The sequence below is a fragment of the Alligator mississippiensis genome, chromosome 4 (genome assembly GCF_030867095.1).
Source record: "Alligator mississippiensis isolate rAllMis1 chromosome 4, rAllMis1, whole genome shotgun sequence".
NCBI lineage: Eukaryota > Metazoa > Chordata > Crocodylia > Alligatoridae > Alligator > Alligator mississippiensis.
In genome coordinates this window covers 117,733,534-117,760,047 of record NC_081827.1, presented here as the reverse complement: position 1 = coordinate 117,760,047, position 26,514 = coordinate 117,733,534, and the positions used below count along the sequence as shown (strand labels likewise).

At 41.8% G+C, this 26,514-nt stretch overlaps 1 protein-coding gene across 2 annotated transcripts in view; it reads right to left on the bottom strand.

The window, feature by feature from the left end:
• Nucleotides 1-26,514, bottom strand: part of CACNA1C (calcium voltage-gated channel subunit alpha1 C) — a 774,332-nt gene that overhangs the window by 253,364 nt on the left and 494,454 nt on the right. For both annotated transcript variants that reach the window (XM_059726516.1, XM_059726515.1), the window contains exon 4: nt 10,116-10,255. In XM_059726516.1, coding sequence (XP_059582499.1) covers nt 10,116-10,255 — 140 coding nt within the window. The remainder of the gene's footprint in view (nt 1-10,115; nt 10,256-26,514) is intronic.

Sequence of the window (26,514 nt, the reverse complement as noted above, 5' to 3'; positions counted from 1 at the left end):
AATATAGCAACCACTGTGTTGCTAGCCTTATCACACTCACCACTTCCAGCAGCAGCTGCTGCCCCATTGGCCAGTGCTTTTCAGGGTGCAGAAATACCCAGTTATGCCTCTTTTCACATGTGACCCAAAGAGTGTTCATTAGACTTGGCTATGTTAACTCTAATCACTAGACTGGACTGCTCCCAGCACCAAGAACAGGATTTGCAAATCCTAATACCAAACACTGTAGTGCTATTTCACAAATAGTCACGCAGACAAAGCATCTGATGAAGTAGGTTGTTGTCTATGATACCTCATGACTCTTTGAACCAGGTAGTCATCAAGGTACTGCCCTGCCCTACTTTCTGCCTGACTTCAGATTAACATGGCTAATCACCTCTCTACAAAAGTCATGTAATTCCCTGCAGAGTATCCACCATGTCTCTGTAGTTTCACACTAAACATACTGTGTTTATATGCAAGTTATGATAAAACTATTATTATAGAACAAATATTAGTAACACTTATATTGTTAAATAGGAGCTGCCCCTATAGCGAGAGTGGTATGCTGGACTATAGTGTTTAGAGGAAGACATGGAAATTTTTGGGGAAATACTGCTCATATGCAAAAGAACAGAAGACAACTTGTGTTAGCACTAAAAGGTCAATAATTGATTAGATAAGTTAGCCCTCTAAAAAGCAACCTTCATATCAAGGGGCATATAGCAGGTTGGCCTGTTTGCTCAACATAGTCTTTTTATTTCCCTGGGGAAAACTCACCCCACAGGGCACAACGTATATCATCAAACAAAGACATCAACAGTAAAGGGTTAACTCACACCCTGCAGTCCTCTCCCAGCTTCCCACAGAGCCTAATCTGACTCAGTGCTGTAGTCTCTACCTCACAGCCTTTTCTCCCTCCCTTCCCTGGGAGCCTTTAACTTCCTCTGGAACAGCCAATTATCCACATCAGCTGGTCCAGTCCTCCTAGTCAGGCCTGTAATCAGTTTCTTACTGTCTGTAGCTGGGCTATAACCCCTGAGACATGCAGTCTGCTACAGGGGAAAAATAAAACTTGGAGGAAGACTAGATTTTTCTGGGCATTGGTAGAGAGTTGCAAAGCCTTTTACTTGTAGGTAACCAGTTTGAATCCAGTCCTCTCAGTAGACATTAAAGCCTATTCCTATCTAAAAAGATTTTTGGTGTTCCAATCTATAGGTAGGGTTAGTGGGTCTTAGGGTGCACCCTCATTGCAGATTGCAGAATAGCTCAGATACCTGGGCTAGCTTGAAATGTTTGGGTACTAGAAGTGGTCTAAACACTCCAGCACAGATCTCAGTGGTTAATTTCTTTTCTGAAAAATCAGCTCAGTTTGCAGTGTTGACATACCATTTATTCCATTTCCCCTAGCAGAAACTCAAGTAATCAGTATGTTCTGCCCAAACTGACACACACAGAAAGCAGCAGAAATACTACGTGTACTATGGAGAAAGAATTACCCCTGTTGCTTTATAGGAACTCTCAGTCCAGGGCACAAAATGTGGAACGCTTGCCCTGTACACAAAAAGAAGGGTTCATTCTTTAAGACTGGTCAGAGCCAATACCTTTATCTAACAGTAAATGCACAAAGATTTCTTTAAAGTTTCTGATTATTTGCAAATATAAAAAATAGATTCTTAAACATATCCAGAAAATTTTACATGTAGGGCTACATGAAAATGGGCAGCCATAATTGGGGAACTTCTGGTTGGCTCCATTCCAAGCCTTAAGTTAAAGTATCATTGAAAGATTGAAAAAACTGCACAAGCAGCAAGGGAGGGCCAGGGAGAAAGAAAAATTTGTAGATGTCGCAAATTAAAGAGCAGGAAAAATGAATAGCAAAGACTGAGACTACCTTAGTATGCAAAATATTAAGGTGGCTGTGGAGATCAGACAGGCAGACAGAATAATAAGGACCTATGCAAGACACACGAAGTCTCGGAATTTATATGGTTATGTATCTTTGAGCCCTTCCAGCCCTACCTTTCTACGATTCCATCTTTCAGAGTTATGTTTTGATATTCTGATAATTTTAAGATTCAGGTTCCTCTAGATGCAATGGCCCAAATTTGGTCCAATATATTTCCAGTAGGCTAGAAAGATGGTTGTAGAAATACTGGTATGTTCCATTTCCTATTCAAACATTTCTGCCTTCCTATTCCACAGCATCCTCTGGCCAGATAATGAATGCCATTTCTGTATAGCAGACCGTGGCCCTCAGGAGCCTGTGGAAGGAGTTAACTACAAAAGGTTTCTGATGTGTTTTAGAGCTCTTTTATGGAATTCCTGAAAACCACAAGTTTGTAAATAAAGAACTCTAAATCAGTAACTGGACAAAAAAAGATAGAGTGTATTTCCTCCCCCCACCACCCCAATATTGATAGGATCAGAGTTCATTAACAATAGCTCTTGACATCCTGGTATCAAGTCATTGCTGCTGCCACTAGTATAATAACATATCTGAGGGGGGTGCTAGAATCTTTATTTCTAGGATTGCTTTATTTATAAAACCCTATTTGGATGGAGAGGAAACACAAACATCAAGACAGTTTGGCAATTCAGAGTTTCAACATCCCTGCATATTGTAGTCTTACTTCATCCCACCCACCTTTGTTAATGCACTTCAGTTATGACTTGCACCTTTTCCCTGTAGTGGTCCTCTTGATATATATTTCAATACTAATTTACAGCACCACGTGTGTTTAGGATACTTCTAGTAATTCCCTTCAAACCCGAATTGCATTACCCCAACTAAACTAGGCCTGCGCTTTATTAACATCTGTCCAAATGCACTATCTTGACCTTCCTACCTCTCTGTGTTACTCCTGCATTTGCCTAATGCACTACAATTTTAATTCCCCTCCCCCCCCACTTCTTATTCATCTTGTTCTACTGTTAGATATCCATGCAGCTGTTTCAGACTTGACTTGCTATGCCTTCCTACTCTATTTGTGCTCATTATTTCATAGCTTTTATTGGCAGCCATCAATCTTGGGAGACCATGGATATTGTGCCTTTGGTGGGTTACTGGGTACTACCACAGCTTCTTGAGTGGCTGAGGAGTCCAGTGCGTGACAGGCAGACCCTCCAGCAAGTTCCCCATGCAAACTCAGTTGAACTTGTGCTGGCATGCCAAGTACCCTCTTGTCTTGCCTGCCTCTGATGCTTCTTCTCTATTTCCTCACTGACCCTCTCCATCCTGAAGCAATGTAGGCCCTGCTTCAAGACAGCTTTCTACTCACAGTGGTCCAAAGTGCTTGATTCCCAGCACTGGCCATCAATACTCAGCTCACTAAGGTTTTTCTTGCAGACAACAAGAAAATGGAGTTTGGCCCAGCCAAGTTGATGTTTGCCAGTGGCCAGCTCACCATAGAGTATATCCTTGGGGATTTGGCCATTGCTTATACAATTTATGAGTCCTAACCAATAGAAGCATCTCTGTCTCAGGAGTATGTATATACTTGCCCATAGCATGGAGTACAAGTTGAATCCAGGACTTCAGAAATAAAAACTTAACATACAAACTCCCTGTGTGATTTCATCCATTTTCAACCCTATAACCTGCTATCAAAACTGAACTTCTAGATCTCAGCAAGCCTTTTCAGTTTCCCATATAACAAGCCTTAACTAGAGAAAAGAATAAAACTCCTGTTCATAAATAGTGCAGGTGATGAAAGGCACAAGAAAGTTACAGTTTCCTCCTTCCTCTTCCATTATGTTATTTTAAAAGAACAACATATATTTCTTCTCCATGATGAGCTTTGCAGACTCTCTCCGGCTTGTCAGTTAAATGAAGTAAGATCAATTCTCGTGTTCCAAAAAGGTAAGTGATAACTTGCAGATACAGTCTCAAGCTGTGATCCTTTCACTTTTTATGAATAAGTTAAAGATAGCTTTATTCCTTCTGGGAAACCTCAGGGAAACCTTCAGTAGAGACAGTAGGAAAGTGTTGGTGATTCACTAGTTCCTTCCCTTCACAAGCTGTATAGCATGCTGTTAAAAAGCATTGTGCTGATGTAGATACCATATTTGGGATGACTGCAAAAAACAAGTGTCTAACTTTTGTGGTCAACGAAAACCTAACTGTGTCTTTTCAGCAATTATAAAATTTCATCTCAACAAACTATTTTCTGCCAACTTAAATTCACCTCCCATATTCAGTTGGATGCAGTTTTTTTCCACCTCCCATTTTAAACTGCTGTATAGTACTGTGCACCATTAAATGACTTCTGTATTTTAACCCAGTGGTGGCTACTCCAGTCTGAGTTCCTCTGTTGAAGATGAATTGCAAAGCAAATGCAAACATAGTTGGTTTTGATTTTTAATGATGTATGGAGTCAACCTTGCCATTTTCCTTTTTCTGCTTCTCCCTTTACGTCTGAAATATCAGGTACCCTCCTTGCCGAAGGACTTGAGCCATATCTTCAGAGGACCCCACTCCTGACACAAGAAGGCTGTAACCTGTGTTCCACATGCCCTCCCTTTTTAGAAAGAAGATGCTGATTCTTGCAGTGTAGGAAAAGAATCTATCAAAGTGCTCTGGCAAATATAGGCAACAGAGGCTCTGTTTCTCCCAGTGTAAAGAATATGTCTTTATGCAGCATGAAAAAATATTTTTCCCCCTTGCTTTACAGCTCACCTTTAAATATGGTATTTTTAAACTCCTGGAGGATCTGTAAATGTGGCAACATTTGAGTCTGCCCTTTAGAAAATTTCTCACAGGACTAAGGTATGGCCCATTTCTTCAGACGTGCTTTTGAATTGTTCAGAATTCTAGATCCCTTGCAAATAGCTTTAAAACATAATAAGTAAATCTGTTATCCAAATTATGATAGCTTTCTCCTGGAAAAGTTGTGGGTCCTCAGAAAAGACTACTCTTGGCAAATGTACAAGGATGCTGTAAGGAAGGTATACTATTTTTGGAACACATTTTTAAATTATTCGCCTCTTAAAAGGAAATAGTCTTTTATAGTTATGAAAGTCAAAGACAATAATCACTATCAGACCCCTTGTTTTCCAAAAGGAAAATGATAAAATAGAAAGAACCAGGAAAAATTTTTATGCATGCATAATGAGTGTAGACTCTGCCTCATTAGCAGGGATCTTGGTTTTCCCTGATAAAAAAAATAAATAAATAAAATTCTTTGATAAAACCCCCGAAATCTGTGATTAAAATGAAAGGCCACTATATATATAGATATCAGCTGAACACAATGTTTTCTTGACATAGTGCCTCAATCACTATAACAAAATAAATGCTGAATACCTATAAATGTTGGTATTTGATTTTGGGTTTTTTATCGTGGAAAATCATAGCGCCCCCTGCCCCCTTCACTCACAGAATACAGGTGCAGGCTCCTTACTCCCCACCTGAGCTTTGAAATCGATTTGAACCTTTTAATTGGTCCCCTGATTTGATTCGGATTCGGAGAATCGGGCACTGAATTGGGCCGAATCTCCTCTGAATTGAATCACCACCCGAAGCTTTGCACAGCCCTAATATACATGCACATGGTATGCCCTGCCTGACTGCCCTCCTCTCGCTCCCCCTACCCCTTGCAGGCTGGAACTCTGTCAGCCTGCAAACAGCTCTTTGCAAAGCTACAAAATCTGTAGGTTTCTCTGTTAAGATGAGAAATCTGCTGTTTCTTTGGGTAAAGGGAAAATCTGTGTTTTTCTCTATTTCCCTGTGGGAAACAGAAAACTCGGATCCCTGCTCATTAGACCACTTGAGAGGGGGTCTCTGCTCTTAGCCTCCAATATTCTTATCCATGTTTTATGATTGAGCCACATGGAAAGGGACTATTCTTCAAAGCAGTATACAATGGTTCTGCCATGATGGGACTACAGGTTACTTGAAGAAAAGTTAGATCAAGCTGTGAGGGATTTAGCTAATAAAGAAACAGATAAGCCATATTGTAAAACAGATAAGCTGATACAAGCCAATAGGTCTACATTTCTTCCTTTTTCCAGAAGGTATTTTCTGGACTCCAGATTTAGTGCTCTCCCTTCTTTTGCTCTTCCCCTTTGCTTCTGAATTCAGCAATGGGATGGGGGATGAGGAAGGGGAAGGGCAGTGGTGCTCACCATTTTCTTGCCATGGTTCTTCTAGACATATGAACTCAAAGGAAATTCAGTTTAAAAGTATAAAAGATAACTGGCTCTATAAAAAGCTACTAAGATTCCTTTCTGAATTTAAGGATTATCCATCATACGCTCATTTTGTTCAACCTTTATCTCCTTGTACACCTTGAAGATCTGTTTGCCCTAAAGCAGTGTAAAAAAGGGGAGACTTAAGACCAACTGAGCATCTAGGCAGTCTTCTGTTACATTCCCTTCTTCCACAGTAGCACCTGAAGAATGATTCAGTGGGTATCAGATGTTTCCATTTCCCACTAAACTCCATACTTTCTTCTGTGGTGAGAACCATAAGCATTTAAGCAAGATGGAAATTTCTTTAAATGCTAATGCTTTAGGTCTGGCTCAATGAATGTTACTAAATAAACACCTTCCTCCTTTGCTAATATTTGTACCACTCTCTTCCTCTCTGTCCTGTGCTACAACATTATGACCATGTCCATATAGTCAAACCAAAGAGAAAAATCACGAAAAGAAGAGAAGTTAACCACAGTAACACAAGAGGCCTCAGACCGAGATACCATTGGGTTGGTAGTTGTAGAAATAAAGCAAGAAATGCTCCGTGTTTACAAAGTTACAGCAGTGTTTGGGCTGAATCCTTTACAATTTTCCAGGTCTTTGGTTTGGCAACTGGTATTAGTCAAGATGGAACAAAGCAATTTAGGATAACATAATTCTGTTTTCATGTTGCTTGACACCTGCATAAAGTTAATGAGCCCCACACAGCCATTTCAAGCTGGATTAGTCTAATGAGGGTTGTAGAATGCATCAGTCCACTTATTTTCTCATAACTTTGAGCAGAAGGTAAAAATCCAAGGAAATTCATCATGTCTTTTCCTCCATTTCTTCTGTGACCTCTTCTATGGTATTCTGAGTATTCTGGACAGGTGGTTAATATGTAGCAATATAGATCCATTATTTCTAAACTAGGTTTCTGATAATTATATCTATTTGTTTACAAGCCCTAACAAAGGCTCTTTAATCAGCCTAGGCTTGAAGTTAAGGAAGCTTTGACAGGGAGGTGGGAAACACTGGATGCAGCATAGATTGCTCCTGTCAGGCTGAAATATTTCCCCTTCCTTTCCAGCCACTATTTCTAGTTGTTCCAGTATCAATTCTGGCAGCACTGAATAAACACCAGAAGAAGCCATGACTGGTTTCTCTCAGAGGAAATTAAAAAGTTGGTCAATATAGAGCCTACAAGGGGAAGAATGTAGAGAGGAAAATGGAGACATCTGGGAAGACCTCCTGAATCTCCACCAAATCAAATCAATTTAGATTTCAATGTGATACTATATATGATTTAAGAAAAAAACCCAAAACAACAGGGAGTGGGCAGGGAAGAATTTGGTGAGGATCTGCAGAGAGAAAAAGCAGCAAACCAGACTTGAGTATGATATTGTACAAGCAAGTCTAAATAGATAAACATCAAAGAAACTCATCTGGCCTTGAAGCAGAATCTGTCACTTGCAATTGTTACTATTTAACTGGGACCTTGGGGTCTTGGCCATGTTTATACATGTGTAATTTTCCCCCTGTTATATAGGCTGTCAGATTATTTCCCCCAGCTACAGGCTAAGTGCTGCTGAATGCACCAGAAGACAGCATGGCACAGTGGAGAGCTGCTGCTTTTGTCACTAGCAAGGGAATTAATTTCAGCCTGAATACCATCTTGCTAATTTACAGGAAAACTCATAGGATGGTAGTTAAACCGGACATAATGATAACCTATGATTTCTGAAAACCTGTTCTTTTGTATCATAATGCATAAAGGAGGAATAGTACACAGCCTCTTAAAACTGAAAGAGACAACAATTAGGGTGCTGACAGAAGTGACATTTGTTACGTGATCGACCCCTTGAGAGCACTCTACAGCCATGCCCTGACAGAACTGCACGACTGCAGAGCACTTTAAAAGTGCCTGATCGTGTGACAAATTAACTTTTATTACATGAGGGTTCAGATGAAGGTGCTTCAAAGCACTACTAATCAATGCTCCCCTCTACCCCACAGTGCAGGCTGGGCAAACCCCAGCCTGGAGCTCCATCCCATCCCTTCTACCCCCTCACATCATGCAGAAAGCATTGAAGCTGAGGGTTGGGGGCAGGGCTAGAGGAGAAAGGCTGAAGACATGCAGCTCCTCCTGGATCAGCTCCAAAGTGGAGCTTGGTCCCCCAGCCCCCTGACCCAACAGGGAACATCTGTTGGGTCAGGGAAAGCACTGTAATTCATGGTGCTTTCTGGGGAGCTACATGTCTGTCAGCAGTCTTATGACTTGATTCTGCAACTCTTATTTAGATTGAGTAGCATCCTCAGGGCTAGGGAGATCAAGTGGCCAAAGAGTTAATGGCTTTAGGCAATTGTAAGGCACTCTGTGTGGAAACTGAGGCAAAGGTTTCTTTTGGAGAGAGGGTACTGGGGCTAGTGAGGTCTGGCACTCATGTTGAAACAGAATGGGAAAAAGAAGAGATGTGATATTCAAGATAATACTCACCTCCATTGTCTTAAAGGTTAAGTTCACTCCACATTATAATATCTTCTTCCTCAGATTATTACTCAAACTATTTGTCATGTTACCGTCCATGTTTCTCACTCTTAACTACAGTCATTTTTGAAATTTTAAACAAAATGCTTTTTTCACCAAATGACATGCATTTGTCAAAACTAAAATGGAGGCCAAAACCCTGTTAGTATCAATGAATCTGTTGACTTGAGTTTTCAAACTGCCAAAAGAACCTTTTCCAATATTTTTTAAATAAGGTGATACCATTTTTTAAATAACATTTTAATTCAAAATGCATTAAATACAGGCTAAAAACAGCTATACAGGGTGATACTGGGATGCTTCTTTTTAAAATTATCAAAATGAAATGTTTTGATTGAGTTGAACAAGCTTTTACTTTCAGTTTGTCAGCTTGTCAACATTTTAGAGGAAATACTATAGCATAGTAACTATTCCACCTACATCCATCCAGCTGTAAAAGGTTAATTTAGCTCAGTCTAGCAGGATCAGATGAAGGAACCTAAGCTCTTTTTTACATTTGCCAATACCTTTACTTTGGTTTCTTCTTCCCAGATGCCTCCCCTGGCCACCCCTCCCACCCAAACCAGATGGTGATTAATTTCTATGCTTTAGAAACTTTTGAAAAAGGTCTTAACAGCAGAAGACGCACAATGTAGGCCAGACCCTCAGCTGGTGTATATCAGTGTCACTTCACTGAAGTTCACAGAGAAACGTCAATTTATACCAGCAAAGCATCTAACTCTACGAGTTCAGCATATCTCAGATTGCCATCAACATATGGTAAATGGAGACAGTCTGCAAGTGAGGTGAACTGTAAGATGGGTGGAGGTGATGAGAGAGACACACAGTAAAGTCAAACAAGCATGTAGAACAGTGCTTCCCAAAGTTTTCCTCAGCATGACCCCATTCCCTCAGCATGGACCCTTACTCCCAACCCACAGCCCCCCACCCTCGTAACCCCATCCACAGATGTTGCAACCTCATTTGGGAACCGCTAATGTAGAAGAAGCCGATGTGCTCTCTTCTCTGTATGTACACAGTCAGTCAGATTTCCTAAAGCCCCAGAATTCATACTGTGGGCATTTATAGATGTGCTCCAGGAGGCAGGGATGCTTCAATTAGTGCGGCTTTGAGAGCTGTGATATTTAAAGTGCCCAGAGTGTCATGTGTATCAGCGTCCCTGCACTGAAAAATGGCAGCGAGGGTGCTTTAACTTTCTTGAGCAAGCTTTAGTTACGGTGCCCCCACTGCCATTTTCAGCATGCAGATGCTGATACGCATGATGCTAGAGTCTGCTGGAGCGTGATAATTACAACACTCAATTAATCGAGTCTGCTCCAATGCGCTGCATTGTAGCAGCCTCCCTGCACGTGTATAGGAGGCCTATGTTCCCATGTGTATACAGTGTATTCTTCGATAAGACAGTGATACTCACCCTACTACCACAATTATAAAATCTAGTAAATTCCAGCCATTGCGGAGGTAAGCGTTGGGGTGAAAGAGAAGTCCATATGCTATTACTTTTAAAAATGCTTCCACTGTAAAAATTATGAGAAAGAGATATTCCACTCGTTCCTGGGAAGAAGAAAAGAAAACAAGAAAGACAATGGTTAGTTAGTCTGACTGAAAAACATTTGATAAGAATATTACCTTTTTGGCCATTTCTTCCGAGGATTCTCCTGGCCACTCATTTGGAAGCATCTTATCCTGGAATCTTGTTATTTGCCACCATATTTCTCTGCTCAAAATTGCATGGTTCTGTGGCCACCTTTACAGGATAGTGACAGTTTATAGTGGTAGGTAGCTGAAACTATAAATTACAGAGACAGAATGCCCAACTCAAGTGAGTGAAAGGTGGAACACATCAGCTGCTATTTCACTCCATGGGATACATTTAGAGATATTTACAGGTTCCCGAGTGAGTGGTGTCTAACTCTCTCTGGAGGGGGAATGATACCGAATGATCATATATATGCGCACACACAAATCCTCTCCTGGAGCTGCAAAACCCTTTGTGAATAACATTCAATACTACTGTTATGCTCCTGTGAAAAGTGGATGGTAGAATAAGAGATAATTATCTCCCTTGGTGAGATAATGTACAAATTCTGCTTAAGAAATTCACATTTAAAAATTCAGACTCTCACAAGAACACACTAGTAAACAATTGGCTCAGTTAGATCCTGTTGTGTGCCTAGTAAAACAATTGCTAGTCACTGCTCTATTTTATATGTCAGTTCTAGCATACAATTGTCCAATTCTCTCTGAATGCTTCACTGAATGCATGCACTACAGCTTCTCTGTGGCGAAACAATGTGAGGACACAAGGAATACAAAAAGCCATTCCATCATCTGACCCAGACATATTCCTGAACTTCTAAGATTAGCATTCAGCTCTACATTGCTCCTAGTAACACACTGGTTAACAAAGTCCTCAATGCTCTAGCAGATATTCAAGAAATATATTATCCAGTTCATCTGCACATTTCTTTTAACCTATTAGGCATGCCTGAGAAACCATGTCTTATAGTAGCAGACAAGCATTCATTTTTTAAAAAACACTAGTTTTCCATGAGATAATGCTATCTCAGTGTTAGCAATATTCACTGTGTTTAGTTTCAGCTTAGCATGACTCACACTGAACAAATGTAACTGAATTGCCTGTCCCCATCTCCTGTAAGTGGAGGTAACCTGCTGTTTCATTCAGGTTTAAAGTCATAATGGTTTAGCTCAGGTTATATTACTATAGATGTGAACAGATGAAACAATTACATTGGCTTAGTTATCTCATGCTGCAAAGCAGTAAGTTCCCCCCTCATTTTAAAACAGTATATCATTACATCTGTCCACAGCCTTTGTTATCTGATCCAGTTGTAAAACTTTAAGATATGACCACATAAAAAAGGTCATCATTACCTTTCCCACATAGAGACATCCAAAATACTAAAGACTTCCCTTTCTCAGGGCCTAGAATAAGAAATAATAGTTACAAGTGTTGGTAATCATTTATTTTTGAATGGTCTAGCCATTTCTACTGCCAGCCTCAGATTACTGCATTTACCTGAAAGAATTAGCAGAGTTACACAGCCAACAGCCTGGCCAATGGCTTGGCTGCACAAAAAGGGTTCTGAAATGGCAAATGGCTTGCTGATTTCTGAAATGGGCTCATTTAATGCTCCTTCTTTTCCCACAACGCCCTAAAGCTGAATGGGTACTTGATGCACAAATAACAGTAAAACAAATACTGACAATTAAACTCTAATCACACATTCGTAAAGTAAGTGAAACTGCCAGGGGACCTCTTTTTTAAAAAAAAATCAGTGTGGGACGGGAAGTCTTTGTGAAGCACCTTTTTTGATTGCCGTACACCTTTGTGCTGCCACATGCCTTTATCAGCATGGCACAAGGCCAGGCTACAACCTGCTCAGCAGGCAGCTAGCCTGTGTTAACTCTGCAGTGAGGAGACAATGCACTAGCTTTGAAAGGACAAGGTAAAGCCTGTGTGAGTGCAAGAGGAAGACAGAAATAAGCTTCGTGGGGGAAGAATGTGCTGAGAATTGGGGATGATGGTTATGCTGTGGTTGAGACTGAAATGGCCCTATCAGGGATGAATGAACATCTTTAAAACAACAACCCACTAATGGAAGGGCCCATCTTTATCTCACTAAAAGGGTTTCCACTGCCATGAGCAGACCATGAGTAGATCCATAGATTGTAAGGCTGGAAGGGACCTCAGAAGATCATCGGGTCCAGCCCCCTGCACCAGGCAGGAAAGACAGCTGGGGTCAAGTGACCCCAGCAAGGTGACTGTCTAGTCTCCTCTTGAAGATTTCCACCACCTCTGGAGGGAGCTTATTCTACAGTCTGGACACCCTAGCTGTGAAGAAGTTTTTCTCAATGTTGAGCCTGAAATGGTTTTCCAGGAGTTTGTGGCCATTACTCCTGGTTTCCCCCCCTTTTGTTATCTCTCAGAGGATCACCACTAGGTCTCGAGACCATACTTCTCTTGAGTTCTCTTACTATACATGCAAATGGAGCCCAATTATTCCTGCCCTACTCCTTAAATTTGGCTCTCCTAATGATTATTTAGCAACTTACATTGTGTGACTGACAATCATCTCCTCATCTCACACTAGGGCTAGGGACAGAAATTACACATAAACCAGTATAAGTGATCAGAAACTGGTTCAAATCTGTAGCACAACAGAAGTTTAGTACACATAAACCGCTTTCAAAATGGCCAAAACCAGTTTAAGATAAACTTGAATGGATGTAGTATGAGACTTAACTGATTTAGGTTAAATCAGTTATTGACCATCTGTCTCAGATCCCTTCCAGATTCAAGTGAACACTCAGCCCCCTGGAATCCCATGAAGCTTTGCCACTCCTCTGTAATTCCTGCCCCCATCCCCCCTTGCTGGGTGGGCAGGCCAGCCTTGGCCCAAGCTGCCTGCTTCAGCTGAGTAGGGAGGCGTGGTCTAGCACCACGCCTATCCCCCCCACCAGCTTCTGCCCTGGGCCACTGCAGCCATGGGGCTGCATTTCCAGAATAAAAAATGAATGTCTGTTCACTTGCTTATCGGTTCAGTCTATGCACCTTAGACTAACCTGCAAAGACTGAACTGTTTCAGCTTTGGTCTTTTTGACTGTCTGTATTTAATATAGGTGAGCCCTTTGTTGGCAGTCTTTGGCTGTGTGTAGACAAAATGAGGGGCATGTGTGCACAACACTTTAAAAGTGGGTTAAATGCTTTTGCACCACTTTAATGATGCTGGTGTTTGCATGCGTTGGCGATGTATTGTGCAGTAATTCTAGCCACTGTAGCAAATTCAGCAGCGTAATGTGCCTTAAATGACTTGGGGCACAGCTAACTAAAAGTCCTCCTCCTCGGAAGAGCAGTGCAGGGGCTCTGCAGGAAGTCCATGCAGGCAGCCTGGCAGCAGCCTGGGAAGGCACTCTCCACCCAAAACCTTTTTCTTTCTTCTTCCCCATGGGGGCCTGCCTGCCTGCCTGAGCTGCACAGGGGCCTGGGACTTCCCTCCACGGCTGCGGTGACCCTGGGACCACCCAAGCTGAGACCCTGTGGGCAGGCGCCACCTGAGGGGGGTGGGGGGGGGCTGCCACTGCCACGGAGGGAAGAACCAGCTCCCCTCCCCCGCAGCCCAGGGACTGCTCCACCAGCCAGCAGCTTGCCTTTCCCTCCCCACCACCGGAGGGGCCAGTAAGTTCAGGTGTGTGCACAACATGGGGGTTAAAAGGGCCCTAAATTGTAGCGATGTTTTTAAAAACCCACCGCTTCAATTTAGGGCCCCCGTTTTGTCTACACACGCCCTTACAGGAGAAATGAAACTCCTTTTCATTCCTTCAGGACAAAGTTAAAGCAGACTGACAAAAGTAATGTGCATCTGTAAACTTTGAGGCTGACCCTCAAACACTCATTGTAAACACTCTTCAATGAGTTCTGGATCAAACCTCTGAGCCGCTGTTGCCAACACTGTGTCTGGTCTGACTATGATCGAAGACCTTCACTAAGACAGCTGGGCCAAAAATTTCTGCCAGAAAAAAAATTATTTAAATCCGTACATTATAGAATCTCTTCCCTCCTCCCCCAAGAAAAACAATGCAAAACAAAACTGTGCAACAAAGTACTTTGGGAAATTTTAGAACAAACCACTTTTTTGTTTTTATAGTCAGCTCCACAGCCAAAATTTAAGTAGCTAAAAACTTCCATTTGGTTGGGTTAAGGAGCCTCACATTTTTGTCTCCTAAAGATGCCTATGGAATTACAGACTCATGTTTTGTTATTGTAATACTGCTGTTTGTTGAACCCTATTACTGAGGTAATAATCTGCCAAAATATTTCATATATATATATACTGCAAGCTGCTTCAGTAAAGTCTTTACAGTGTTCTAGTTAAGGCTGAAAGAGTCATAAAAAACAAAACACTGTAAAAGCCTCTGCAATGAACGTAAGATACTGAACATTGTTGAGCAGGAGAGAGAGATTTTACGACCCTCTCCATTTAAACTAATGATTTTAGGAACTAAAACCAAAGAAAAAATATTGCCCAGTTTTAACACTGCAGCTACTTTGAGACTATTTCAGGAAGCTATTCTTTGTTTATAACGTCTGCTTGGAACTAAGCAGGATATTTTTTTTTTAGAAAAACAACACTGATTTGTGTTCCCTTCTCCCTAAGCTATAAAACTCAGCAGCTTTCCACTAAATAGATGACAATATTTAGGGATCAGGAGACATGACTGGAAATTGGGATACCTGGGCCTCAATCCCAGCTCCAATGCTGTCTTGCTGTGCAGGCATATGGAGGACATTTAATCATTAGGTTTTCCCAAATTGTTAAATGGGGAGAGTACTTACTGCATTTGACAGTCATAGGATCATTGTGGAGCTTAATTAATGCTGAAAAAGTGAATGATTGTTTAAGGATGAATTAACTTGGTTTGCAGGTTTAATTGCTTTTACTAGACAAGTTTCCACATTTTAGGTGCTCATTTGAATCTTATCTTTGGTCTAACAGTTGGAGTTGTTTAGGGCCAAATTAACCTCTGGTGCTCCAGGCTCTCCATGTAGCTTGGTAAGACAATCTCAATTTCCATTCTGTTGGAAATTGGAGTGTCAGAGGAAAAATGCTGCTCCTGGAAGGTCTCTGCTCACAGGAGTGCTGCAGCTGCCATCCCATAGGAGTGAATGCCTTCTTCAGCTCAGGTGCCCTCTTGGTTAGAAGGGGAAATAAACTACCTCCTCCTGAGCAAGTCTACATGTGCAATTAATGAGCATGAATAAACTCCACAGCTTATTGCTCTGGAGTTTTTTGCTCCCGGGCATACAGTTTGAATGTGTGCCTGGGAGCAAAAAACTCTGGAGGATATTGCTCTGGAGTTTTTTCATGCTCACCACATTGAGCCTAGTCAGAGCAGCCCCAGCTGGCAGCAGCCCAGGGCTGCTCTGACCAGACAAAACATGCTGCGGAGGGGCTGGCTGGGGCACGACGGTGCTTTAGTTTGGAGCTAGCCGGCAGGCAGCCCCTGCACTGAAGCACCTTCGTGACTCAATCAGATGGGCAGTGTCTACATGTGCATTGCTGTGCATGAAAAAACTCTGGAGCAGACTAGTATTTCTACCTACAAGTACTGCCCTGCTCTGGAGTTTATTAGTTTCATGCACCCTAATAGGGATGCACGTGTAGACGTTTATTACAGAGATAAATAGGCAGATTCACAGTAAAAATCTCATGTAGATGCAACCCCCCTCAACAACTTAGAGGTGAATCCAGTCCAAAGAGTTAGGACAAAACATGATGACAGACTGAGAATTAAGTTGAGAAATAGTAAAGGCAAAGGAGAAAAGAGTCTGCATACTTTCAGCTGTCATTTGGAAATTGATTCTGTATCTACAAGGCTGAGATGAAGGAAGGATGTTGCAGATGGCAGGAACTACACAGCAGAAGGCTCTTGCTTGGATAGTAGCAGCAGCAAGTTGATGTGCAGAGAAACCAAAGGCTAGTACAAATAAGTTTATGGAGCAGGGAAGGCACTGGAAAGATGAAACTTTCTTATGTTGGCTGGAACAAGTCATTGGAGTGTATACAAGTTTTCTGTGGCTGGCTTTAGTGCCATTTATTGCAGTTACTGCGCATGAGCATCAGCCACAGTAGCTGATAGTTTAGCCAGAGCTAGCATTACTGAGAAATAGATCATATATTTTACTTTTAACAAAGAAACAGTCACCTGTTATTGACACACTAACATATCTAACCAAAGTATTTTGCAATGATGGCATTATTAACACAAGACACTAATCCCATTTTTCATTGTTGAAGTAGTTAGTACATTTTCTCCAATTCCTGCTGAGGTTATAGGGTAATGGAGGCAATTTTAAAAGAGCAGGTATATGCAAGCAATTCTGTGAACTGGGGGAAAAACTCTATGCCATTGGGACCCGAGTTACTGATGCAGCGCTTACCAGTGACGGTCTGATCGGAACTGTTCTAGAGGATTCACTGCTACTTTTCCCTCTTCCTTTTCCAACAGTGTCCTCCCTATGTTCTCCCTCCTGTCTTGCAGCATTACTAGATTTTACTATATTGATTGTGGTAGTTACTAGCAGCTGCACTCAGGATCAGGTTCTATTGTAGTGATACCATACAGTTTTCATCTTAACAGTTTACAGTCACAAATATAAGCATCACAAAGATTGCCCAACTTTTTATCTCTCTTCCCTGGATGTCAGGTTAGACCTGTGCTATAGCCTTGGAAAAAAATATTCCTTGTACAAGGGTAACGTGTTATACAGTAGGTCCTATATGGTAATGAACTTTCAAAACCCGCCATTTTAACCTTAGATGAGGTTTCAGTTATATCCACATTACTATTCCCTTGTGCTTCCCTAAATATACAAAGGGAAGTTTCTTGACCAATGAAAATATTCACTTAGTTATCTTAAAGCAAACAGCAGCCTTGTAAGGGTCAATGCTGGGCAGAATGTTGAGGCACTCATTTATATACAGATTCAGAAAGTTACAAGGCTGAGAGCATGTGTTCCATCTACTAAGAAAAAAAAAGCCTTTTTCTGGCTGGAAATGAAGAGGCTAAAATGCAGTGTTAGAAAAGGAAGACTAGGAAACTGTAGGTGAAAGTAACTGTTTTTGGATTATAAATTATCATCAGATCTGAAGCCTGGATATCCTTGCTGTGTGAATGTGCTTACCTGAAGCTACGGTTAGCATTAATAACTTTGACCTTTGATGCTGCAGAACCACATGTGTGCACTTAAAGGATCAATTCAATAAAGCAGATGTTAAAGACAGAATTGTTGACATTGGGTTACTTCCAAACTGTACTGTGTTGCTAAGGAGACATTTTCCATTAAGTATACATGCATACAGCTGACAGGCACCTGAGAGAATAAAACCCTACAAAGAGTTCATTTTTTTTTCCTTCTCAGGTAACATTTTAACTACAGAAAGCAGTGACCCTTTCTCTTTATTTGGTGCAGAGAAAATTCATAAAGTGGTAAGTTATTGAATACTACTCCATTCCATTCATGGTTGTCTCTCATCCTAAAACAGGACACAATGTACCTTCTATTTCTCCCAGTTCTCTGAGCAAGAAAGGTCTAAAAAAAATCATGCCCAAGAACATTAGCTAATTTTATTTTCCCTATAAAGGTGAAATATGCACAGATAAGGAGGCTGATGAGCAGCTTGCAACAAAACATGGCTAACAATGTTGTTGAAACAGGAGAGATCAGAATGAATTGGTAAAGGCTGGCTTTTCAAAGGTGCTCAGCATTGGCCTAACTGTTGACATCAATGAGTGCACAGCTGGGGTAACATGGAACACTTCTGAAAATCCCTCCCTAAGTAATAAGTACCTGATCCTACGGTTCCCCATTCCACAGAGATGATATGTGTAGTAGATCATTCAAAGTGTTTAGAAACAGAGGTTAGATAAATCAGAGTAGAAGGGTAAGACAGGCAGGTGAGTTCCACATGGAGAATTCACTAGCTAGTGTTTCCAAATGGGAAGCATGATTATGTTTAATCATTTCTTTTGATTTTCAGAGGGACTTGGGTTCCTAGTTCACTATGGAACTCTTGAAATTAAACTCATACACCAAAGTCAAGCTGGTGTCATTTTACCTCCAGTTTGCATTGGGATAAATGATGCCATATGGTGCAGGGCCACAGAGAGACAGGCCCAAGCCATCTGGTGTGACATTTATCGAGGGGGTTTTAAATTTTGCAAGGGGAACCCGTGTCAATTATGTGCAGATTTTATAAATCTAAATGACCATCCACAGACTCTAATGGCCCTCCCTGGCAGACAGTACACTTCAAACATGATTAACTAGTTAATGGCATCTTAAGTAGTAACCCAGACGTGTTCAAACAATTGATGGCGAGATAAAACAAGGAATAAAATCCACAAAATGTAATATGTTATATACTTTCGTGGCCTGATCATGCTGTGCCTTAAACTGAATTTGTCGCTGCTTCCAGTCTTGGGAGTGCACTGGAGCCCTTCAAGACTCTGGCCCACTCTGGAGGCTGGGAGTACCAGTCAGTTGATTGGTACTCCCAGCTGTGAGAGCACATGGGAGACAAGTGCCCTGATGTGCCCTTATGGCTGGGAGCTCCCAAAGTTCCTATAGCTCTGACCAGTGCTCCAAGCTATGGGAACACCGATCCCCCCAGCTTGCTACTTGCTATGATCTTAGGTTCCTTCTGCATCAGCAATAGCCTCCGATTGGAATCTTGTGTGGATATACATTTAAGAGTGTTATGTATAAGTTGTTACATTTGCCCACAGATTGCAGAAGGGAGCAGCAGAACAGTGGGCAGGTACTGCTCTCTGGATAAATAAGCTTTATCATTCTATAAGCTTAACTCCTTGATCTTTTGAGAACAACACATGGTACCAGCGGTGGGATGCAAACAAAGACAAAAATGGAATTCCAGGAGAGATAGAGCTGTCCAGCAATGCAGCAGAAAACTAGAAGAAATTTAAGCAGAGCGTCACTATATACGTGATGGCCAGTGGAGCTACAAAGAAGGAAGATTCATTCAAGGTACCTATTTTTTTTAAATATAGCAGGCCCAGAAGCTCCGTCTCTTTATAATAGCCTATAAGCAGAAGCAGAACAGAACTGTCAGAAGCAGAACAGAAAAACTATGGCACAATAATAAAAAAGTTTGAGGAATATTGTATAGTCAATCAAAGTGAAACCCTTGAACAGTATAATTTCCACATGGAAAGAATGTGAGACAATAGAGGAGTCTGTCAGAGACCTCAGACTGGTAAGCCAGACATGCAACTTTGAAGACCTAAAAGAGTTCATGATCAGAGACAAAATAGTATTGGGTATAAGGGATAAAAGTCTCAGGAAAAGACTGCTAGAGGATCCTGAGCTTAATTTGGAAAAGGCAGTTAGAATGTGCCAAATGGCTGAGATAACAAATGCCAGGCTGCAGAAGCTGGAGAAATAAAACACCAGAACAAGCTGAACTAGACAGGATTACAAGACTGGAAAAACCTATGGCAACACACAAACAATACAGAAAGGAAGACCTTACTATGAAGCAGGCAAGAGGAGGTCAAAGCAAATTGCTTGAAGGAACAATGGTCAGCTGCAGATGCTGTGGGGGTTGCTACAAACCCATGCAATGCCCTGCCTTTGGTAAGTGCTGCAACAAATGCAAAAGATTCAAACACTTTGGAAGAGTCTGCAGAAAGGAGAAGGATGCGCCCCACAAAAAACAGCAGGTACATGCTCTATGCAATGAGGAAAAGGAAGAATTCCTTATTGGCATAATGCAAGAAGTTGATTCTTCTGAGGATTGGACAATCACCCTGGACACCAATGGACTAATGGTAACTTTTAAATTAGAGATAGGGGCACAGGTCAATGTAATACGAGAATACCTTATTCAAAAAATGAAAACTAAACCTGTGCACTATACAGAAGTGAGACTTAGAGTGTATAAAGTGAACAGGACTGCAACCAAGGGTGTTTGTGCATTACGTGTTAGACACAAGTGTAATACAGTAAAAATTCAGTTTGTAACAGTCCCAGGAAAGCTAGTGCCAATTATTGGGTTGTGAACGTGTAAAACTCTAGGTCTGATTAAGAGAATGGATGCCATTAAGGGGCTAGAAAGCAAAAACATAGAAGAGTTTTATGATGTGTTTCAAGGCATAGGGAAACTGTCAACTGAGTACAAGATAGAATTAACAGAACCAAATACTCCCTCCATATATGCTCCAAGAAATATTCCCCTTGTACTAAGGGAGAAACTGAAAAAAGAATTAGATTGGTTAACATGGACATAATAGAAAAAGTTGAGCAACCAACTGCTTGGGTTCATTCATGGGTCACAATAGAAAAAAAAGATCCTTGAGATGGTGTCTGGATTCTAAGCAAATGAGCAGGTAGATCAAAAGGGAGCATTTTCCAATTCCAACCAGGGAAGAGGTTTTTGGCAACATGGAAGAAGCTAAATATTTCTTCACTTTGGATGCCTCTTTTGGGTTTTAGCAAGTTCCCCTAGAAAAGAATAGCACTGGATTATATACTTTTAATACACCATTTGGAAGGTATTGCTTTCGTAGGCTTCCTTTTGGACTGCATTCTGCATCTGAAGTATTTCCCAGAAAGGTGCAACAAATTTTTAAAGGTCTTGATGGAACTATGGTTTATAATGATGATGTATTAGTTTGGGGAAATATTATGGAAGAACATGACTTAAAGCTAAGAAAGAGCTTGCAGAGCAGGTTTGAAACTGAACAAACAAAAATGCAAATTCAAGGTCAAATAAATAACATATCTGGGAGAAAAGCTCTCTGAGAAAGGGGTGCAAATCAATCCTGTAAGGGTTAAAGCCATTACAAACATGCCACCCCCTACAGATAAGGGAGTGCAAAGATCAATGATCAATTTTGCTGGGAAATATCTACCTAACTTAGCAGAGCAGACCAAACACTTTAGGCCACTCTTACACAAGAATGCTCAGTGGATATGGGAACATGAACATGCAGCTGAATTTAAAAACTTGAAGGAAAAAATAATGAAAGCTCTGGTACTAAAATACAATGACCTTAAAAAACTCATTGTCAACAGATTCTTCTAAAGAAGGCATTGGAGCAACTTTCCTTCAAAAACATACCAGTAGCATATGCATCTAGGGCACTGTCTAAGTTAGTGTCTATATGCACATATTGAGAAAGAAAGTTTAGCTCTGGTATATGTCTGTAAGAAATGTTATATATTCCTCTATGTAAAACCTGGGATAGCTGGAACTGATCATAAACCTTTGGTAACTATAGCAAAGAAAGGGTTATCAGACACGCCACCCAGATTACAGAGGCTTTTCTTTCAACTGCAAATGTATGATCTAGACATATAGTATCCACCAGGAAAACATCTACTTATTGCAGATACATTGTCCAGAGCATATGACACAACAGAAAATGACAGAATTCCAGACTCAGTACATAGTACATGTTAATGTCATTAAAAGAGTGATTCCTGTCACAGATAAAATGTGGGCACAGTTGCAGAAGCTACTGGTCAGGACACCACATTGCAAAAAGTGATAAGAGCTATTTGTGCTGGTTGGCCTGGAAAACATATGCCTAGCCTCTACTCTCAGTCCAAGGAAGAGCTGTCAGTACTGGAGGGCATTTTGTTCAAGGGCTCACAACTCATTGTTCCAGCAGTGCTAAAGAAAGACACCTTAAACAGAATATATGAGGGGCATCTGGGCATTGAAAAATGCAAAGAGAGAACAACTTGGGAGGCTGGAGACGAGCAGGAGAATGAGCAGGAGGCTGGAGACGAGCCCCTGGAGATGAGCTGGAGACATTTCCCTGCTGTCTCCAGCCTCCTGCTTGCTCCCCTGATCATCTCCAGCCTCAGAGGCTGCTGCTACTGCCAGTGAGTGTGGGGGGCCTGGGAGAGTGAGCTGGGAGCTGGGGGAATGAACAGGGAGTTGAGGAAACGAATGGGGCTGGGGCTGGGCAGGGCCTCCCCCATGGTCCCCTCCCCCGTCCTGCAGCCCCCCCAACCCCCTACTTACCTGGCATGAAGCTAGGTCCAGGTTCCTGCAGCTTGGAGAGCAGCCTGCCCCACAGGAGCAAGCAGTGTGCTTCAGCACTGGGGAAAGAGCCAACCACAGAGATGCTTTGGCTGGCTACCAGAGTCTCTGTGGATGACTGAGCCTCTGGTTGCCTCAGGGCAGTCCGAGACTGTACCCTGCCCTGCTTTTTCCCCCTGGGGTATTGTTTGACCCTTGGATATCCAGGGTCTAATTGTGCCCCTCTGCTGCAAATTTGCAGCATGGGAAATTTTTTTTGTTTCCGTACATCCCTCTTGCAGTGTCTCAAAAGGGTTTGACACGCTGCAAGAGGCACGTGCGCGCTTGTCTGGATGTGCTCTATAATGGTCATGGAGGACTCCGTAGTTCTGTGGTATCGAGTGGGCATTGACTTATTCACAAATGCAGGAGAAAAATTATGTATTTGTGCTGAATTATTATTCTCACTATCCTGAAATTACATTGCTTGAAAGCAGAACAGCAAACCATGTCATAACTCACATCAAATTGATTTTTGCTAGCCGTGGGATTCCATAAATTGTGAGAACAGACAACACATCTCAGTTCAACTGTCTTGATTTTAAAAAGTTTACAAACAAATATGGATTCTGTCACATCACTTCAAGTCATAGTTACCAATAATCTAATGGTCTGGTGGATAATGGAGTATAAATAGCGAGCAAATTGTTGAAAAAAGCTACAGATGCACATACTGATGTTTACCTGTCACTCTTAAATTACAGGGAATCACCCATGAAACATGAATTGTCCCAGGAGAAATGCTGTTTAACAGGAAACTCAAAATTAGGCCACCAAATCTTCTGGATGATGCCCATCAGAATGAAAAGCAAGATGTGAAAACATTTAAAAAATGAGACAAACAAAAAAATGGTACTGTGACAGGGGTTCCAGGGAGTTACCACAACTGCACAACAAAGATATGGTGCTTATCTCAGATGGATGAATATGGAAACAAAAAGCACTAGTTTCCCATCAAGTAGCATCCAGATCCTTTAAAGCAGTCTCACCAGAAGGACAGGTGCGAAGAAGGAACAGACGACATTTGCAGCTTGTAAAGGAGAGAAAAAAAAGCAGCATCGCGAGAGTCACCAAAGGAGACAGAGCATCAAAGCAACAAGAAATGACAGAGGGGATTGAAAATGACACAAATAGAGATATCTGAACAAGGAAACCAAACAAGAACTGAACTAATAAGGATTGAGAATGCAGAGAAACTGAGAAGATAGAGTTAAAAAGCCAACACAAAGACTATGGTTTGAACTAAACTTTTAATGTTAGATATGTTACATGTAAAGGGGAGAGATGTGTGGATACCTTTAAAGTGTTATGTATAAGTTGTTACATTTGCCCAGGGATTGCAGGAAGGAACAGCAGAATGGTAAGCAGGTACTACTCTCTGAATAAACAAGCTTTATCGTTCTATAAGCTTAACTCCTTGGTCTTTTGAGAACAACATAGATCTGATCCCTAATCCCACAATCATGCCTTCTGCAATGCATGTGTGGCGTGGCATGACGTGTGATTGTAAGAATTGTGGATCACATCCAATTTTTCCTTCAACTTAGGGGTGCTCAACCTCTGGCTCACGAGCCAAATGCAGCCCATGAAGCCATAGCATCCAGCCGATGGGGCTCCCCATGGGTCAGAAAATTTGGCAGCAGGGCAGCAGTGACCATTAATAAAGCAACACCCCTCACTACCGAATTCCCAAAACCTAAGCCCCGCATGGTTGGGGTCTGGCCATGCACCCTACCCGCACAGGGCTGGGCCATACACCTTTTCCCCTTCGGGGCTGGGTTGGGATGTGGCCATACTCCCTCTCCCATCCCCCCACAGGGCCAGGCCATGCTCCCTTCCCTCTCCACTGGTTGGTCAAGCTCCTTTCCACTGCAGGGCTGCGTTGGGGCTGGCCTGCCTCCCTATCCCCCTCTGTGTGACCAGATAGTGCCTACCCGGGTGCCCGATTGGGAGTACTGGCTGGATCCAGCCCACAGATGGCCTGGGCACTGCCCATCCAGCCTGGCAGGCAAAAAGCTTGAGCACCACTTCTTTAACTGAATGTCTGCCAAAGACCTAATGAGCCATAGCCTTCCTTTCAAAACACTCAAAGGCCCCACAGTGTTGCACCAGATTCTCCAAACTGTGGATGACAAGATTTACTTGTGTCCTGCCCACAAATGCATTGATGTATTGTTAAGAGAGCCAGAGTGGTTTACTTATTGCTCAGAAGTGATAACAGGAACTCCATGTTCACCTATATTTTTCCTCATAGTTCAGGCCCAGAATTTAATTGTCTCCTCACTTGTCATAGTTTTCATCCCTTCAGTTTGATACCTGTGTTTAAAATCATCAAACGGGGATATGTGGCATTCTGGATAGACAAGAGAATGGAGAATCAGGCCTCATTGGTTTCATTTCCAGCCTTGCAAATAACATATGATGGGATTAGGAGAGGTCCCATCTCACAGAGATAGCTAACCTTGCTTCCCCTCAGAATGCACGTTTCTAGGATGTGCCAGCAATGTTACCTCTAGGGCACCTCTATACATTGCCATACAGTCACACTGCTATGGTACTTCAGTCCTTCACAACCATACATACTGTATTATGCGTGTGGCCCATGTTTAGATTTCGCAGCTACTTTGCTACAGTAAAGTAGCTGCCAATCATGTGTAGACTCATGTGATTGCTATGTTAATGTAGTGTGCCATACGGCAACATTGTGAATTGCTAGGGTGATGTAAGGCAATGTATAGATACACCCATAATGTAGCTGCTACTAGAGATATTCTTTACAACATTCAGCAGAAATAAACCCATGAAAAAACAATTAGAAGGAGATATGAGAGTTGATTATAGATCTGACTGAGTCTAAGATTTGAGCTCTGAAAATGTCTACATAGGACGGAATTTTTTCCCCATGTTTTTCTTTTTTGCTGCTAGTGGTGGAAATTTCATGGGTTCAGCTGATCTTTCATGATTTCTTCTATTTCAGATTAAGATATGACAGCAATGGCTGCTCTTTTGATTCTGCTTATGTGTGAACTAGTGCCAGAAAGCATCTTTCTCCTGTTTTTTGCGGGTGACCTGGAACCAAAACTATCAAGGAGGCTGGAATATAGACATTCAAATCTGAGCCACTCTCAGAATGCAAACAAATTCAGATTCTAATTCCTGGTTTTGGTCTACTATTTTAAACTAAACCTACCTGCTATTCTGTATTTGTATACCAGTATGATTTTTTCCTTTTCCCTCTCCCTCATTGAAATTCTCCACATTTAGAGGGTTGCTAAGCACATGAATCCCACTCAGAGCCTCAAAATAGGGAGTAAGTTATGCCTAAAGCCTTGAGTTTGCTCTGTGCAGAGGGGTGATGCTCAATAGGGCTGTGTGAAATTAGGCCAGCTGTTTCATTTCAACACTGTTTTGACAATTTAGCTCAAAATTTAAACAAAACAAAGGGTTTTGAAACAGCCTCAAAATGAAACAAGGGCAGTCGAAATGTTTCAAAAGTTTCAAAATATTCTCAGTTTCGAAGCTGAAGCTGGGCTTGCCTGCAGGAAAACAGAAAGTAAGAAGAGGGAGGGGGAAGAGGGGGGAGGACTGCTTTGATGTTGACTGTGACTGTTTGAGATGCTGCTGGTGCTACTGCGCTGCTTACTAAGTTATTATCTGTTGCCATTTAAAGTGATGGGCCGGACTGAGGCTCTAGGGGGGAGGAGACCTCATTGGGGCACACTACCATGTTGTGTAAAGGCCCAACCAACAGTGAGGGTGCGCCTTAACATACACACAGTCACACATGTCACAAGTTTTGCTTGTCAGCAGCTTGAGGTACAGTTTACCAGAAATCCCTGCACCTATCTCCTTGAAAATTGGCAGTCTTCATCCCTGCTGTTTTCATTCAAATCTGCCAAAAAATTACAAAGTTATAGGCAGTTTCATGCTTCCCCATTACAGCCTATGGGTGAAAGGTCGGAACAGCATTGAAACAGTGAAACAGTGCTTTGAAACAAAACATTGTCCCGTCAGAACAGAATTTGAAATGAAACAATGTTGTTGTTTTGCACGGCCCTAATGCTCACCCTGACAGTGGAGCTTTTGGCAGGTTTCTCTTAGCTGGTTTCAGACAAATCAAACCAGTGCGATACATGCTCCCAAGGTCAGAACAGCCATTTATAGTGCCATCCTCAATTG